The sequence below is a fragment of the Nannospalax galili genome, unplaced genomic scaffold, assembly GCF_000622305.1.
Source record: "Nannospalax galili isolate Female #2095 unplaced genomic scaffold, S.galili_v1.0 scaffold212, whole genome shotgun sequence".
Classification (NCBI taxonomy): Eukaryota; Metazoa; Chordata; class Mammalia; order Rodentia; family Spalacidae; genus Nannospalax; species Nannospalax galili.
The window spans coordinates 1152927-1168484 of NW_008333884.1; the positions used below are offsets into that span (position 1 = coordinate 1152927).

Below are 15558 nucleotides of genomic sequence, written 5' to 3' on the forward strand. Positions count from 1 at the left end.
GGAAATGGCATATACACGTAGTTTTTGAGACAGGGTCTCCCTGTAGCCTCAGCTGGCCTGGAATTCACTATGTAGACCAGGCTGGCCTTGAATTCATAGAGATCCATCTGCTTCTGCCTCTGCCTCTTGACTGTTGCTCACTTATTTTCCACTGTGTTAGGGATCAAATCCAGGATATCTACCGTGCTGGGTGAGTGCTTGGCCACTGAGCCCCAGCCCCAGCCCTCACAGCTAATTTGAGCATAGGTAGCATGACAGATGTAGACTGGATAATTTAAGAATAAAAATGGTCTGTTTCAGTGTAGTAATGGGCCACAGTAATTTAATTTTCACAGTCATGTCCAAGTGGAGCTGTAACTAAATATTGCTATACTGACCCCAGAGAGAGTCAGTGAAAAATGTCTATCTCCTTCATTGACTATTAAATGGCACAAGAAGTATATATATATATATAATATATATATATATATATATATTCCCCCCCCCCGGAGTGCTTGCTACCACTGAGCTAAATCCCCAACTCCCAAAGTATATTTTTAAATAATAAGTTCATGTTTATAATCTCTTATCAAATACAATGTTTCAGAGCTCTTATCTAATTTTATTGCTGCTTTTGTTTTGGTTCTTCTGAAGCATAGTCTCACTGTGTAGCCCAGACTGTCCTCACATTCATGACAATCCTCCTACCCCAACCTCCTGAATACTAGGATTACAGGCATAAACCACAGTGCCAGCTTTTTTTTTTTTTTTTTTTTTTTTTTCCGGTCTTTTTGAGACAGAGTCTCTCTGTAGCCCCAGCTGTCCTGGAACTCACTATGTAGACCAGGTTTGCCTTGAACTCACAGAGATCTCCTGCCTCTGTCTCTTGAGTGCTGGGATTAAAGCCATGTGCCACCACGCCCAGCTTTACCATCTGTTCTCACTGGACAGTGTATTACGTTACATCCAGACCTAGTACCGTTTGACGTCAATGTTTAGAATAATATCTTGACAAACCTGTCCTCCTGTCATCCTTCTTCCTGTCAGAGAGATAAGTAAATATCAAGCATTACCCGAAACTCCAGGCATTTGTCATTTAGCAGGGTCTATAAGATGACAAATGGGCACACCAAGACTCTGGTCTAGGTTGTATTGTGAGTCAGTGACCTGACACACAAGGACAAGGTTGTTTCATTGATATTTCTAAAGCCTTAGTTTCTACTGGATCAATGCTATGTAGGAACTCCATGAAACTAATCAAAGGCTTTGTCTGGACTGTTAATAGTATAGCTTCAGCTCTCTCCGACAAGTCTGTATGCCAACAAAGACAGTGTCATGCATTTGTAGAATATTTAAACATCCTAAGAATGCTTTTCAAGAGCATAGCATGACTCCCAATGTCTGCTGTCTTAAAGCTTGAAAACTCAGCATTCTCAGTAAAATTAGCCCTGCTTTAAAATTCTTTAGTTTATTTCATTGTGTTTTCCTCAATCTATTACAGAGCTTTGGCAAGGTCCATTCATTTTAGAATGAACATTTTCCTTATTTCTATTCAACAAAAGATACTTGTTGCTTTTTCAAGACTTTAACTTCAAGTGACAATGTTAAAGTATCTTTGACTTAAAATCCTCATCTGTCTACTTCCCAGGAGAAAAGGGGAATTGTTCATCTCTGGTTGGCGTCTTACAACAGTAGACAGAGAAGACATTATTTATTTAGAATATTTTTTATAGTTGTAGCCCTTTACTTGAAACACAATATTTTTTGCTGTCTGTAGGTTTTACATATGCAATATAATTTACTGCTTTTTATCAAGTTTCCTGAAGGACAGGTATAGAAGCAAAGTAAACTTTAGCCTTTAATCCTTGCATGCAAATTTGAAAAACTGTGAAGTAGGTTATGTTCCTATCACCTGCTCTTATATTTTCTTCCTTCTTAGTAGCTTTATTTTTCTTGTATTGTTTCCTTCTGATTCTAGTTCCCAAGAACTAGAGGAATCATTTCTTGGAAATGAAAGCATGAAAGGTTCTTATCACCTTATTATGAATTGACACTGAAAAATATTTACCCTTAAAATAAGATTACAAAATTTTAGTAGCCTGGAAGTTACACATACTCATAAATGTGTTATAATTTGTAAAACTAGGTACCAAAAGAGTAAATTATACTGTATGACTTTTAAAATTTTTATTTATTTGGATTTTTTGTTTGTTTTGAGACAGAGTCTCCCTGTTTTGACCCGGATGTACCTACCTACGTGCAAGCAATGCACTCATACACATTAAATAAAAATAATAAAATATTTTTTAAAATTTTTACTTGCTTTGTGATTTTTAAATTTTAATTTATTTTGTTGTTGTTGTTGTTGTTATTGTTTTGAGACAGGGTCTCCCTGTAACCCCAACTAGTCTAGAACTCACTTTGTAGACTAGACTGGCCTCAATCTCAGAGATCTGCCTACCTCTACCTCCTGAGTGCTAGGATTAAAGGTATGTGCCACTATGCCCAGCTATTTATTTATTTTTATATGTATGAGTGTTTTTCCTGCATATATTTAAGTGTACCCATGTGTGCAATGTCCAGGAAGGCCAGAATAGGGCATCAGATCACCTGGAATTGGAGCTATAGAAGATTATTAGCTGTCTTCTGGGTGCTCAGAATTGAACTTAGTCCTCTGTAAGAGCAGCTAGCGTTCTTAAGTGCTGAGCCATCTCTCCAGTCCTATGTATGACATTTTTTAAATAAAGAATTTCAAATAATGAAATAGAAAATTATTGGGCTGGGTGTGATAGTGCACACTTTTAATCCTAGCATTCGGGAGGCAGAGGCAGGCAGATCTCTGTGAGTTTGAGGCTAGCCTGGTCTACTTAAAGAGTTCCAGAGCAGCTGGGACTACAAGGAGACCCTGTCTCAAAAAAAAAAAAAAAAAAAAAAGAAAGAAAGAAAGAAAGAAAAGGAAGAGGAGGAAGAAGACCTGTTGACTCATCCCTATTACTTTGAGTATACTTGTTATTTATCTCCTTATTACCTCTTTGAAGACAGGACAATTTTCTGTCATAACATTATTTGAAATTAGGCATATGCCTGGTGAATTGGGACTCAGTAAATGTTTTTAGATGTGTTAATTAATAACTTGATCTTATTAATGGGCCTTTACTGCATCACTGTTGACCACTCAATGTTGAGTCATACCTTATAGAAAAAATACAAAATATGGTTATCATAAAGAGCTTACATATTTTATATAACTAAACCAACTAAAGGTATTAGGAACATTTGTCCCTATGTACTCTCCTTACTTCCCATGCATTTGTCAATCCCTTATATTTGGCTTTTGTACTTACCTATCTCCAATAAATGGTACTTACCAAGATCCCAGAGTTCATATTTCTTGGCCCACTAAGAAGATCACAATCCTGCTGGGGGTGGTGGCGCACGCCTTTAATTCCAGCACTCGGGAGGTAGAGGCAGGCGGATCTCTGTTGAGTTCAAGGCCAGCTTGGTCTACATAGTGAGTTCCAGGACAGCTGGGGCTACAGGGAGACCCTGTCTCAAAAAGCATCCCCAAAAGAAGATCACAATCCTTATATGATCTTCCAGCAATATTCAATGGTGACAGCCATTTCCTTCTTGAAATACCTTTTCTGTTTTCTTCTGATACTATAATAGTTTCTCTGTTTCACCATTTAGTCCTTCCAAGTGTCCCTTGCTAGCTCATTTTGTACTATCTGATTTTCAAACATTAAGATTCCACTTGCACACACACATTTTTAAAAAGATTCCTTAAGACATGATGTGAGGCTTCATGCTCCTGTCATTTTGTAATCCATCCCTGTGTTCTCATTCTAACACTGAACTTCTGTTTCTGTCACCCAAACATCTTCTTTGAGCTTTATGTCAGTAGATCCAACTATCTCTTCAAAAGCTACACTTGTTTTGTAAGCATCTTAATTTTAACAAGTCATTATCTTTGCATTATCCGTTCAGAACCTTAATAAAAAAATTCAAAGAACTGGGCTGGGGAGATGGCTCAGTTGGTAAAGTGTTTGCTGTGCAAGTGAGGATTCTGAGTTTGAGTTTCTAGCACACGTGTTTTAAACAGCTGAGCAGAGTGGCACATGCTTGTAATTCAGAGAATGGGAAAGTGGAGACAGGAGAACCCCTGGGGGTTGCTGACCAACCAGTCTAGTCAATCAGTGAGCTCCAGGTTCAGTAAGAGACTCTGTCTTGAAAAATAAGGTAGGAATGGGGGAGATGGCTGTGCAAATATGAGGACCTAAGTTTGGATCCCTAGAACCCACATAAAGGCAGGACATAGCTAAGCTTGTTGGTGCATGCCTTTAATATCAGCACTCAGCAGGCAGAGGTAGGTAAATCTCTGTGAGTTCAAGACTAACCTGACTACATAGTGAGCTTTAGGCCTGCTGGGGCTATATAGTGAGACCCTGTCTCAGGAAAAAAAAAAAACCACACACACACACACAACAACAACAAAAAAAAACCAACTGGATACAGTAGAGCACACCTGTAATCCTAGCATTCCTACTACAAGAAGGAAGGCAGAGACAAGAAAATACCCAGAAGCTCACAGGCTGACTAGCCTGAAGTACACAGCAGTGAATAAGTGACCCTATCTCAACCTGGTAGAAAGCAAAACTGACACCTAAGGCTGTACTCTGATCTTCACATGTTCATGATGGTACTTATGTGCCTGCATTCACACATACACATACATGCACACACAGATAAATTTTTAAAATATTTTATTTATTATTTTTATTTTATGTGTATAAGTGTTTTGCCTGCATTTTTGTAAGTGCCCCTGTATAGTGCAATGCCCACAGAAGCCAGAAGAAGGTGTCAGATCTCCTGGAACTGGAGTTATAGATGATTGTTAGCTACAATGTGGGTGCTGGGAACTGAACCCTAGTCCTCTGCAAGAGCAGCCAGTGTTCTTAACCTAAGCCATCTTTCCAGCCAGTCCCAGATAATTTTTTTAAAGTTAAAAGGAAAAACAATTGAAAACATCTAATATCAACTTCTGTCTTCCACATGTGTGTACACACATGTACATGAACACACACACACACCTCAATCATCCTTGACACTTTCTATTTCTTGCTGCTTATTTCAAGGCAATTATTAGGTCTTGGTGACTTACCTCCTGTCTCAAATGTTTTCATTTCCAGTCTTCCCCCACTTCTTTCATCCTAGCCTAAGCTACCTTCTGAGCTGTACCCATGCACCTGCATTGTAATTGGTATGTTTATATCCATCCCTGTCCTCTTCCAGTCCATTCTTTATCTGTAACTACAGTGGTCTATCAAAAAAGTCCCTTATTATGTTGTTCCTCAATGTGCAACCTTTCAGTTGGTATCCTTTTACTCTTAGGATTAAGATCAAAGTCCTTGCCTAGGCCTATAAGACCTTGTCTGACCTGGCCCTTGCCTGTCTCCTCACATGCTCTGCTGTGTTCTCTAAACATTCTTTGCTTTTTCTCAACTGGGCATCTTTCCCTCCTCTACCTGTATCACTCATCCTACCAGTTCTTTAGAGTTCAGCTCAAGTGTCACTTCATTGTGAAGCAGGATTAGCACTTTCCCTCATGTGCTCCCATAGCATCTTGTCTTCCTCCTTCATTGCACTAATCACAATTGTAATGGCTGTTCCCCTGCTGTACTATAAACAGGAACAATGTCTGTCATGTTCACCACTGAGCCCCTAACATTAACACTGTGACTTGTGAGTGATGATCAATAAATATATATTAAATAGGTCAACCTATTCCATCCTAGTTTCTACTTTTGTGATGCAAATTTTCTTTGTAAAAGTAACTTTTGGAGCTATGCATGGTGGTTTGCAACTATAATCCCAGCAACTGGGGAGACTGAGGTGGGAGAATTACCATGAATTTGGGTTTATAGAGTTTTCTTAGATGCATAAGATTATTATGAAATGTCTTAATTTCTAGTAACTGTAAGAGGATCACCTCACTTGTATACTTATCCTTAATTTGGAGTAAATGAATGTCTAATTTTGAAATCCCTAGAATTAATTATTCATATTTAATGAGTCATTATATGCTATGTTAGAAGCCTAATTTTTATAGTTAGATAAGTGTTGAATAAACAAGAGAAAGTGAGAATTAAATAAATATAACAATTTAGACATATGTCACATATGAGTTTGGGGGGAATACCCATTCCAGGAATCATAGAAGCATGCTACAGGAATGGCAAGAAGTCTAGTGTAGCTTTGTGAAACTAAGACCACCAGAGCTTAAAAACAAGCATACACTGAGCTATTAATGTGGCAGGCAGGCAATACATGCTGGGAAGTGTTCACTGAAAGGCTTGTGGAGGGGGAGCTTCAGGGCTTATTAATTGCTAGGAAAGTGAAAACTTACCTTCATCCTGATGGTTAAGAACTGAAAACTGTCAGGGCTGGAGAGATGGCTCAGTGGTTAAGAACACTGGTTGTTCTTGCAGAAGACCCAGGTTCAAATCCCAGCACCCACATGGCAGCTAACAACTGTCTGTAACTCCAGTTCTAGGGGATCTGACAGCCCCTTCTGTCTTCCGAGGGCAATGCATGACACAGGTGGATTTACCTACATTCAGGCAATACATGCATTCACATAAAATAAAAATAATAAATAAAATATTTTTTAAAAAGTGTTGTAATGCTATAGAATTCTGTTGGTTTGTGTAAACATTCTCATGAAATAATTCAGGCAACAGAAATGTTATCCATTCCCTGAAAGAATGACATAATCAATTAAACATCCATTTGGATTATATTTGGAAGCTCATTTACAATGTCTCTAAAGCACAAAACTAGATTTTCTTTCTAAATATGGACATCAGTAAGTGGGAGGAAATGGTGTCTGAGCTAAGATCTAAAGTACGTGGAAGATCTAGTCAGGCAAAGAGGGAGAAAACATTTTGAACAGATGAAAATGTAATAGAAAATAATTTTGTGAATCTATTTTTGCATCATGCAATCTGGAGACACTCGGTACTTATTACACTATCCCATTTGCTTGTCTCTTCTGCCATTAGACCTTGAGCTTTATAATGGCAGAATGCATAGTAAATGCCCAATAAATGCTTGTTTAATAAGTGAGTGGCTTAGTGAGTGAGTGAATGTGTAATGAGTAAATGCTAGGTATGAGACACAATGGACAGTCATGTAGGAATGAAGATGGAAATTGAGGGCATGCTGCATTGAGAGAGGAAGAGACAGAGAGCAGAGGGAGAAGCAGTATGGGAAGAGGAGGATGAGACACAGCAGAAGGGATTGGGAGGTTTGGCCACAGCAGGTGCATCAGAGGAGCTTAGCACTTCCTTTAAAACACTAATTAATCCCTCAGAAGTTCATCTGAGGCTCTTCTGCACTGCTAAACTGCTTGCCTGCTTTCAGTTTTAAACTTTAAAGTTAAAGTTTATTTTTGAAGGCTTACCTTCCTAGAGAATTACAAAGGTTCTATATGGGCATAAACTAATGAGTTTGATTTAGTACCTTTTGTTTTGTTTTGTTTTTGGACTATTTGAGGTATACAGTTTCCTAATTCTCAGTAAAAATCCTTTTGCATTTCAAAATCTGTCAGATTGCCTTAGTCTTTCTTTGAAGGATGAAAACCTGTTACAAATGTTGTTGGACCAAAAAAAAAAAAAAAAATGCACTTAAAACTAGCAGCTATTTTTATTGTTCTGAGCCTGTTTGATTTCAATCAAAACAGCTTTTTTGGGTTTTTTAAAAAATTTCTAATAAGAATGGTTACATAGGAACACTGAACTCCCCATTCTTTGTCCATTCTCAGCTTAAGTTTGATCCAGAGCATCAGAATGACCTGGGATGCTTGCTATAAAATGCATCTTCCAGGCTTCTTTCCTAGTCCTGGGACCACAGTCTCTCCAGGAGATTTTTTTAATTTTTTGAGACAGGGTCACTGTGTAGCCCCAGCTGACCTGGAACTCACTATGTAGACCAGAGTGGACTCAAACTCAGTGATCTGCCTGCCTCTGCCTGGGACTAAGGGTGTACACTTCCTCATCGGCTCCTCTAGGTGACTTTTATGCCCAGGGAAGAAAAAGGCTGATGATCTTTAGGCCTGAATACATCCAGCCCAGCTCTCTCTTTAGAGTATGCAAGGTAGCTTACCAGGGTATTCTTACTCTTTCTTTCCTTCTTTCCTTCTTTCCTTCTTTCCTTCTTTCCTTCTTTCCTTCCTTCCTTCCTTCCTTCCTTCCTTCCTTCTTTCTTTCATCTCTCTCTTTCTTTCTTTAAATATTTTATTATTTTTATTTTATATGTATGAGTGTATTGCCTGCATGTATGTGAGTGCACCCGTCTCAGGTGCAATGCCGTGGAGGTCAGAAGAGGGCGTCGGATTCCCCTGGAACTGGAGTTAAGGACGGTTTGTAACCGCCATGTGGGTTCTGGGAATCGAACCTGGGTCCTCTGCAAGAGCAGTCAGTGCTCTTAACCGCTGAGCCATTTCTCCAGCCCCGTATTTCTTTTTTTAAATGGCAAATTGACTATTTATAATTGTATATACTTATGGGGTACAATGTAATATTATTTAAAAATACGTTGGATAATTGATCAAGCTAATTAGCATTATCTATCACCTCAAATATTTATCATTTTTATGAAGAGAACATTTGAGTTATAGTCTTAGCAACCTGTAAATGTACAATACACTATTATTGATACAGGGGAGAAACAGGGCCCCCTTCTAGGGTCCTTAGTTTTATTCATAAAAGAATTTAAGACTGGACTCAAATGGAAACTTTAGGGCAGTTTTATTTGAATTTAAGGAAAAAATCTCAGGGCAAGCAAGCCACAGATCTCAGTAGCTGCCTTGAGGGGGGAACGGAGAGGAGAAGGGAAAAAAAAAGATGTAAAGCTGTGCTGGTCAAATAGATACCATGTGGCAGATTAGCAGCCACAAAGGGGTTGGGGGAAGGGAGTTGTAGAGAAAAGAATAAAGAAACCCAAACTGGTGGAGCAGCCCAAAATGTTAAGGAAAGCCTGGCCAAAAAAGAGGCATAAAAAGGAAAAGGAGCCGGGCATGGTGGCACACACCTTTAGTCCCAGCACTGGGGAGGCAGAGGCAGGCGGATCTCTGTGAGTTCTAGGCCAGCCTGCTCTATATAGTGAGTTCTAGGACAGCTGAGGCTGCAGGGAAACCCTGTCTCAAAACTACTTAAAAAAAAAAAAAAAAAAAAAGAAGACTAGGAGAGGTTATGCTTTAGAGCCACATGTCTGCCTGCAACTTGAGCCACAGGAACTGCAGTAAGTGGGGGAGTGGGGGGTGGGTATGCAGGAAAAGGTAACCGCTCTTTAGAATGACTTAAGGTAAGCCCCCCTTCCTAGGGTTGGTCCTGTGACCAAGTGATCTGAAAAAACTGGAAAGTTGGGTCTTCATCTAGGCCAGAGGATCTTATACTTTTGACTATTTTTAAGTATTTTTTTGTTGTTTGCTACTGTGACATTATTGACTACATTGTTTGCAATTATCTTTTTTTAATTCTTCTTTTTATTTTTATTATTTGGTCTTTTGAGACAGTGTTTCACTGTGTAGCCCTGGCTGACCTGGAACATGCTATGTAGACTAGGCTGGCCTCAATGTAGGGACTAAAGGCATGCTCCATCATGCCCAGCTGTCCCAGGTTTTTCAGTCCATTCAAAACTGATTCTATATTTTGTTATTGTGAACTATATGGGCAATTAATACACAAATGCAGGACTTTTTCTTTTTTTTCAAATTGGTTTCAAGTCTTTTGGATAAATACCCAGAAGTGAAATTGCTGTATCTTTTTTATTTATTTATTTATTTGGTCTTTTTGAGACAGGGTCTCCCTGTAGCTCCAGCTGTCCTGAAACTCACTATGTAGACCAGGCTGGCCTTGAACTCACAGAGATTTACCTGCCTCTGCCTCCAGAGTGCTGGGATTAAAGGCGTGCGCCATCATACCCGGCGGTAATTATATTTTTAAGTTTTTCAGATGTCTTCATACAGTTTTCCATAATTATTGTGTTGTTTACATTCCCACTAATACTTCTTAAATTGATATTTAGTTAGGTAAAATAAGGCCCACCTCTATAAAAAGTCAAAGATGAATGCTGACTTCAGTATGTGCTAGTGGAGGAAAGGCTCCATAGATTTGCTTCAAGAAAGACTGAGTGGAAAGTGAAGCTCTGAACTCTTATATTCTGCCTTTTAAACTATCTGAACAAAATCCAAGAGTCTGAATATGTATTTTATCTCTACGTGTTTCAGAGTGTCCAAGATGAAGGAGAATATTAAACAGAAAAGACAACAGAGAGAGTACATAAGCAGAGTCAAAGGCAAGGTGGCCAGCATGAGGAGACAGGCTTTGGAGGAACAGTTCAGTGAATGGGTCCTGGATGCCAAAGGGATGATTCCTATGGTTGTGGTAAGAGGAAGACTATATGTGAAGGGTAGTGGGGTGGGAGATAAGAGAGAAATTGCTAGCATACTAAGTAGAATGGCAGAAGCTTCTCTTGACATTCCCAGTACAACTGACCTAAGTTAATTCCTGACCTGCCTGGCACATGAGTCTATTGATTTCTTCAATTTTCTCCTGGATATAAAAAAAATACAAATCTAGTAAGATTTCTAAAATCTTAATTCTCACAAGGGTTTCCAAACTAATCATTAAAACAGAGACAGATTTCGTGTGTGTGTGAGTGTGTGTGTGTGTGTGACTAATTTAAAAAATTTTTTATTGGATTTTTGTATATTTCATACATAAAATCATCTTTATACTTAACTTCCCCTTTGGTACCCTCCCATAGCACCCCCACTGGAGTTCATACCTTCTGTCATTTGTGTTAAGGTCTATCATGTAAATTAAGTGTCCCCAGATGTCCCTTAGTACAAGTTCATCCATGGGGATTTAGTCATCCTGTCTAGAGTCCTTCCCTTTAAGAAGATCAGCTCTTCCTCACCCAGCAGTAATCAGCTGCCAATACTTCTTCAACTAAGATTGGGACCTGCTGTTCATTACCACAGTTCTGTGCTGGGTTTTTGTATGCTTAAGTTTGCATGGGTCTTGTGCATGCTGACAACATTGCTGCATGTTTGTATGAGAAGGGTCCCAGGAGCCTGTGGGACTGTTTCCATACGGTCTTGTACCTCCTCACTGGCTCTTACAATCTTTCCACCCCTCTACCACAATGACCCCTGAGCCCTGGGTGGGTGGATTTTAATGTAGGAGACCTATCCAAGGACCCACACTCTGCAGACTCTTTATTCTCCTCATTTTGGACATTTATGACCTTTTGCATTCTTGGCCCTTTGTTGCATGAGGGAGTTTCATTGATGAGTACTAAGGGGTGCATTAGTGTTCTCTTCATCCCTTGTTCTATGTTCCATGGGTCTTATGTGTAGAGGTTGCATCCTAGATGTGCCACTTAGACTTGGGCAGTTCACAATTTCTATGTGTGATCAGTTGTGAAACGCTGTAATTATCTCTTTCTCTTGAAAAAGAAGTTTCTTTGATGGGTGGTAACTGGGATACTTGTCTATAAATTTAAGGATCTATATTTTGCACATAGTAAGAAATTACATTTATCTAGAGATGTGACAGCCTTGGCGTTTTCTCTAAGATCTATTACCTCTCTAGCTATGTGTATTTGGCTAGGTTAACAGTACCACATATGAGTCTCCTCCCATTGAGTGGGCTTTAAGTACAGTTAGGTAGCTGTTGTTTAACCCCATGATAAAAGTGCCACTATTGCACCAATGTCATCTGCTTTACTGGTCATTGATGTGGTTTTTAGGTCTTGAAGCTGGCGTTGGACCATCAATTGATGTTCTCCCTTAGGAGCTTGTGAAGTGCTCTCCAAAGCTATGAGAGCCAGCCTTCAGGGGAGGTGGCTCATTGCTCCAAATCCCGTGTCCAAAATATGTCCTGTTTTCAGCAATAGGGCCTTATCTTCAAGTTCTGGCAGGCAATCAAGGACTGTGACAATAGCTTGTGCAATTTTTGGAGTCTCTTGTGCTATCCTGGCCAACTACTCAAAGAAAGTTTCTCTTATCTGGCACTGTTTCTTGTTATGTAGTCTTCAGCTATGCTCATGGACTCATGTAGGGATAGTGTATGTGTAATTTTTCAGTAGGTTTTTGGACTAATACAATTCCCTCTGGTTCTTTATGCTAGTTAGTCACTATCTCTCCTTTTTCTCTCCCTGTCTTATCTTCCCTCCTTGCCCTCCCCATTTAAAGTGTTCCCATTTTCCCCATTTCTCCTTTGATAGTTTCTATATGCTATGGTCCCACCTCTCTTGAGCTCCTTCTTCCCCTTTATTCCCATAGTTCCTTGAAGAGCCCTCCTTCTCCCTCTCCCCTTTACCCCCTTTTTACATATTTCTCCCTTACTAACACCTGTCTCCTATTATTCTTCTCTCTCAGGTTCCTTCTTTCCTTTACCTCTCTGGTTCCCTTCCATTTTCCTGGTTCCTACAGTTATATCAGGATATGTACTCACTTATAAGGATTTGGTGCTAGGATCCACAAATGAGGGAGAACATACATCATTTGTTTTTCTGAGTCTGTGTTACTTCATTTAGTGTAAGTTTCTAGATCCATCCATTTAGCTGCAATTTTCATTTTATCATCTTTCTTTTCTTTAATTTATTAAAAATATTTTTTTGGAAGGAGCATTTCATTATAGCTTTAACATACTCAATAACAGTTTCCAGAGCAAAGATACATCTCTTTCAAAAGTGGCTATAAAATTTTTAGGTTCACTGTTGAATTAATACAGGTATACAATATTGAATTCAGTATTAACCACATAAGACATAAAATTGAAGTTTTAACCTTTAAAAAAGATCTCTAGCCGGGTGTGGTGGCACACATCTTTAATCCCGGCACTCGGGAGGCAAAAGCAGGCAGATCTCTGTGATTTCGAGGCCTATGCATCTCTCATTTATATGTATCTGATTATTACTAGTCATAACCGGTTGCACTCGGATACTTGGCACCTGTGTATGTCTATAAAGTCATCGGGTAGATTTCAATGGTAATGTTTATCACTTCTACTAATTAACATGACATAAATTTTTAATGCTTCCTCCTCAAATAGAATTCATTTTTTTAAATTTGTTGATTTCTTGTGTGTGTGTATGTATAACACAGAACATCCCAAACCATCTTATTCAACTATACACCTACTTCCCAGATGGCACCCTCCCATAGCCTCCCTCCCCCCACTAGAGCACTTATACTCTGTTATCCCTGCTACTGTCCACTGTGTTGTAGGCACCCCAAGCCGTTCCCCATTACTTGTCCATCTGGTGCATCTAGTCAGCCTATCTAGAGCTCGTTCTTTTAGGAAGGTCAGCTGTTCCTCATCTAGCAGCAATCAGTTGTCAATATTACTTTAGATAAGATTGGGGTGTGTGGTTCATTTTCCCAGTTCTATGCTGGGTTACTATCTGGGAATCCCTTGGGCTACCCTGGCCAACAACTCAAAAGAAGGTTTCTCCTATCTGGCATTGTTGCTTGTTATGTAGCCTTGAGCTATACATAGGGAATCTTAAAAAATTATATTGGCTCCTTTAATCTTTGGTTATACTTTCCTTTTGGGTGTTTAAGGCCATACAGTTGGCCCAGTTCAACCAATTTATTTGTACTCTTAAGGCCCTTTGAGGATCTGTTCCTCAGGGGACACAGGGGCTTGGGAGGAGCCCCTGGCTCCTTTCTTTTACCAGTTCCGCCTATGTGAAGATAAGTCAAAGGTCCTACTCAACCATGGCTGGCTTCGCTTGGAAGCATAGAGGAAACGATTCCTCTGTGTTGACCCTCCTCTTTGTAGACTGGGCACTGGTTCAAGTCCATCTGGTGGGGTCTCCTCAGCCTCCTTAATCAAGAGGACAGGTGACCCACCATGATTACCGGACATTTTGAGAAATGCTCATAGTCCCCTGGAACTAGTTGACCTAGGAGGGCAAGGAGTAAAAACTGTCCTATATGTCCCTCTGACCAAATTAGTGTAGGCCTCAAAGTACGTCTGTTAACATCCAAGAAGATTAGTTCCACCAGTCTGGTACTTTTAATTACTGTGTGTCATGTAGATAAATCTTGGGCAAAGACCAATTTTTCTCAGATAAACCTTGCCTAGACATATATTTCTTGATCTGGTATGTATAATTTGTCAGTAGATTGTTGGAGTAATACGGTTTCCTCTGGTTTTTAAAACTAGCCAGGCATTATATATCTCTCACATTGTCTAACCCCTCCATCATGGTTTTCCCAATTAAGGTGCCCCCATTTTCCCCCCTTTCTCCCTTAATAATACCCTTCCTCTATGATCCTACCTCTCTTGAGCTCCTTCTTTCCCTTTATCCCCAAGGTTCCTTATATACCCTTCCCGTTGCCCTCCCTTAACCTAACTCAATTTTTATCTATATCTCCCTTATTAAGGCCTGTTTCCTCCTGTTCTTCTCTTTCAGGTTCTTTCTTTTCCTTTACCTCCCTGTTTCCTTTTCATTATCCTGGTTCCTCTAGTTATGTCTGGATACATACTCGCTTATCAGGATTTGATTCTAGGATCCACATATGAGGGAGAACATACATCGATTTTTTTCTGAGTCTGTGTTACTTCACTTAGTATAACAGTTTTTAGTTCCATCCATTTACCTGCAAATTTCATGATTTCATCTTTCTTTACTGCTGAGTAAAATTCCATCATATAAATGAACCACATTTTCATTATCCACTCATCAGTTGAGGGACACTTAGGTTGCTTCCATCTCTTAGCTATTGTGAAACCCACAGCAACATGGGTTACTGTACACGTGTCTCTGCACTAGAATGAGCTCTTTGGGTATATACCAAGGAGTGCTATAACTGGGTCAAATGGTAGGTTCTTTTGTAGTCTTTTAAGAGTTCTCCACATTGTTTTCCATAGGGGTTGAACAAGTTTGCAGCCCCACCAGCAGTGCATGAATGTTACTCTTTCCCCACATCCTCTCCAACATTTGGTATTATTTGTTCTCTTGAACTTAGCCAGTCTGACTGGGGTAAGATGAAATCTTAAAGTGGTTTTAATTAGCAATTCCCCAATTACTATATATTGAAGATATATTGAATATCTTTTAAGATGCTTCTTAAGCATCTTCTTTTGAGAACTCTCTGTTCAGCTCCTTAGCCCATCTTTTAATTGGGTTACTTCCTCTCTTGATTCTCTGTTTTATGAGTTTGTTATATATTCTGGATTTTAAACCTCTGTCAGATGTGTTGCTGGTGAAGATTTTCTCCCATTCTGTGGGTTTTCTGTTCGCTTCCCTGGTTGCCTCCTTTGATGTACAGAAGCTTTTTAGTTTAATGAGGTCCCATTTGTTAATTCTTGTCCTTGTTTCCTGAGCAATTGATGTCTGGTTTAGAAAATCCTTTCTTATACCTATATCTTATAGGTTTTTCCCAATGTTTTCTTCTGACAGTTTCAAAGTTTCATGCTTCACATTGAGGTCTTTGATCCATTTGGAATTGACTTTTGTGCAAGGTGAAAGATAGGGGTTTAGTTTCATTCTTCTACAGGT

General features: G+C 39.4%; 1 protein-coding gene across 1 annotated transcript in view; it reads left to right on the plus strand.

Moving 5' to 3' along the window:
• Nucleotides 1-15558, plus strand: part of Efcab5 (EF-hand calcium binding domain 5) — a 134958-nt gene that overhangs the window by 15305 nt on the left and 104095 nt on the right. The window contains exon 4 of the mRNA XM_029561475.1: nucleotides 10268-10424. Coding sequence (XP_029417335.1) covers nucleotides 10268-10424 — 157 coding nt within the window. The remainder of the gene's footprint in view (nucleotides 1-10267; nucleotides 10425-15558) is intronic.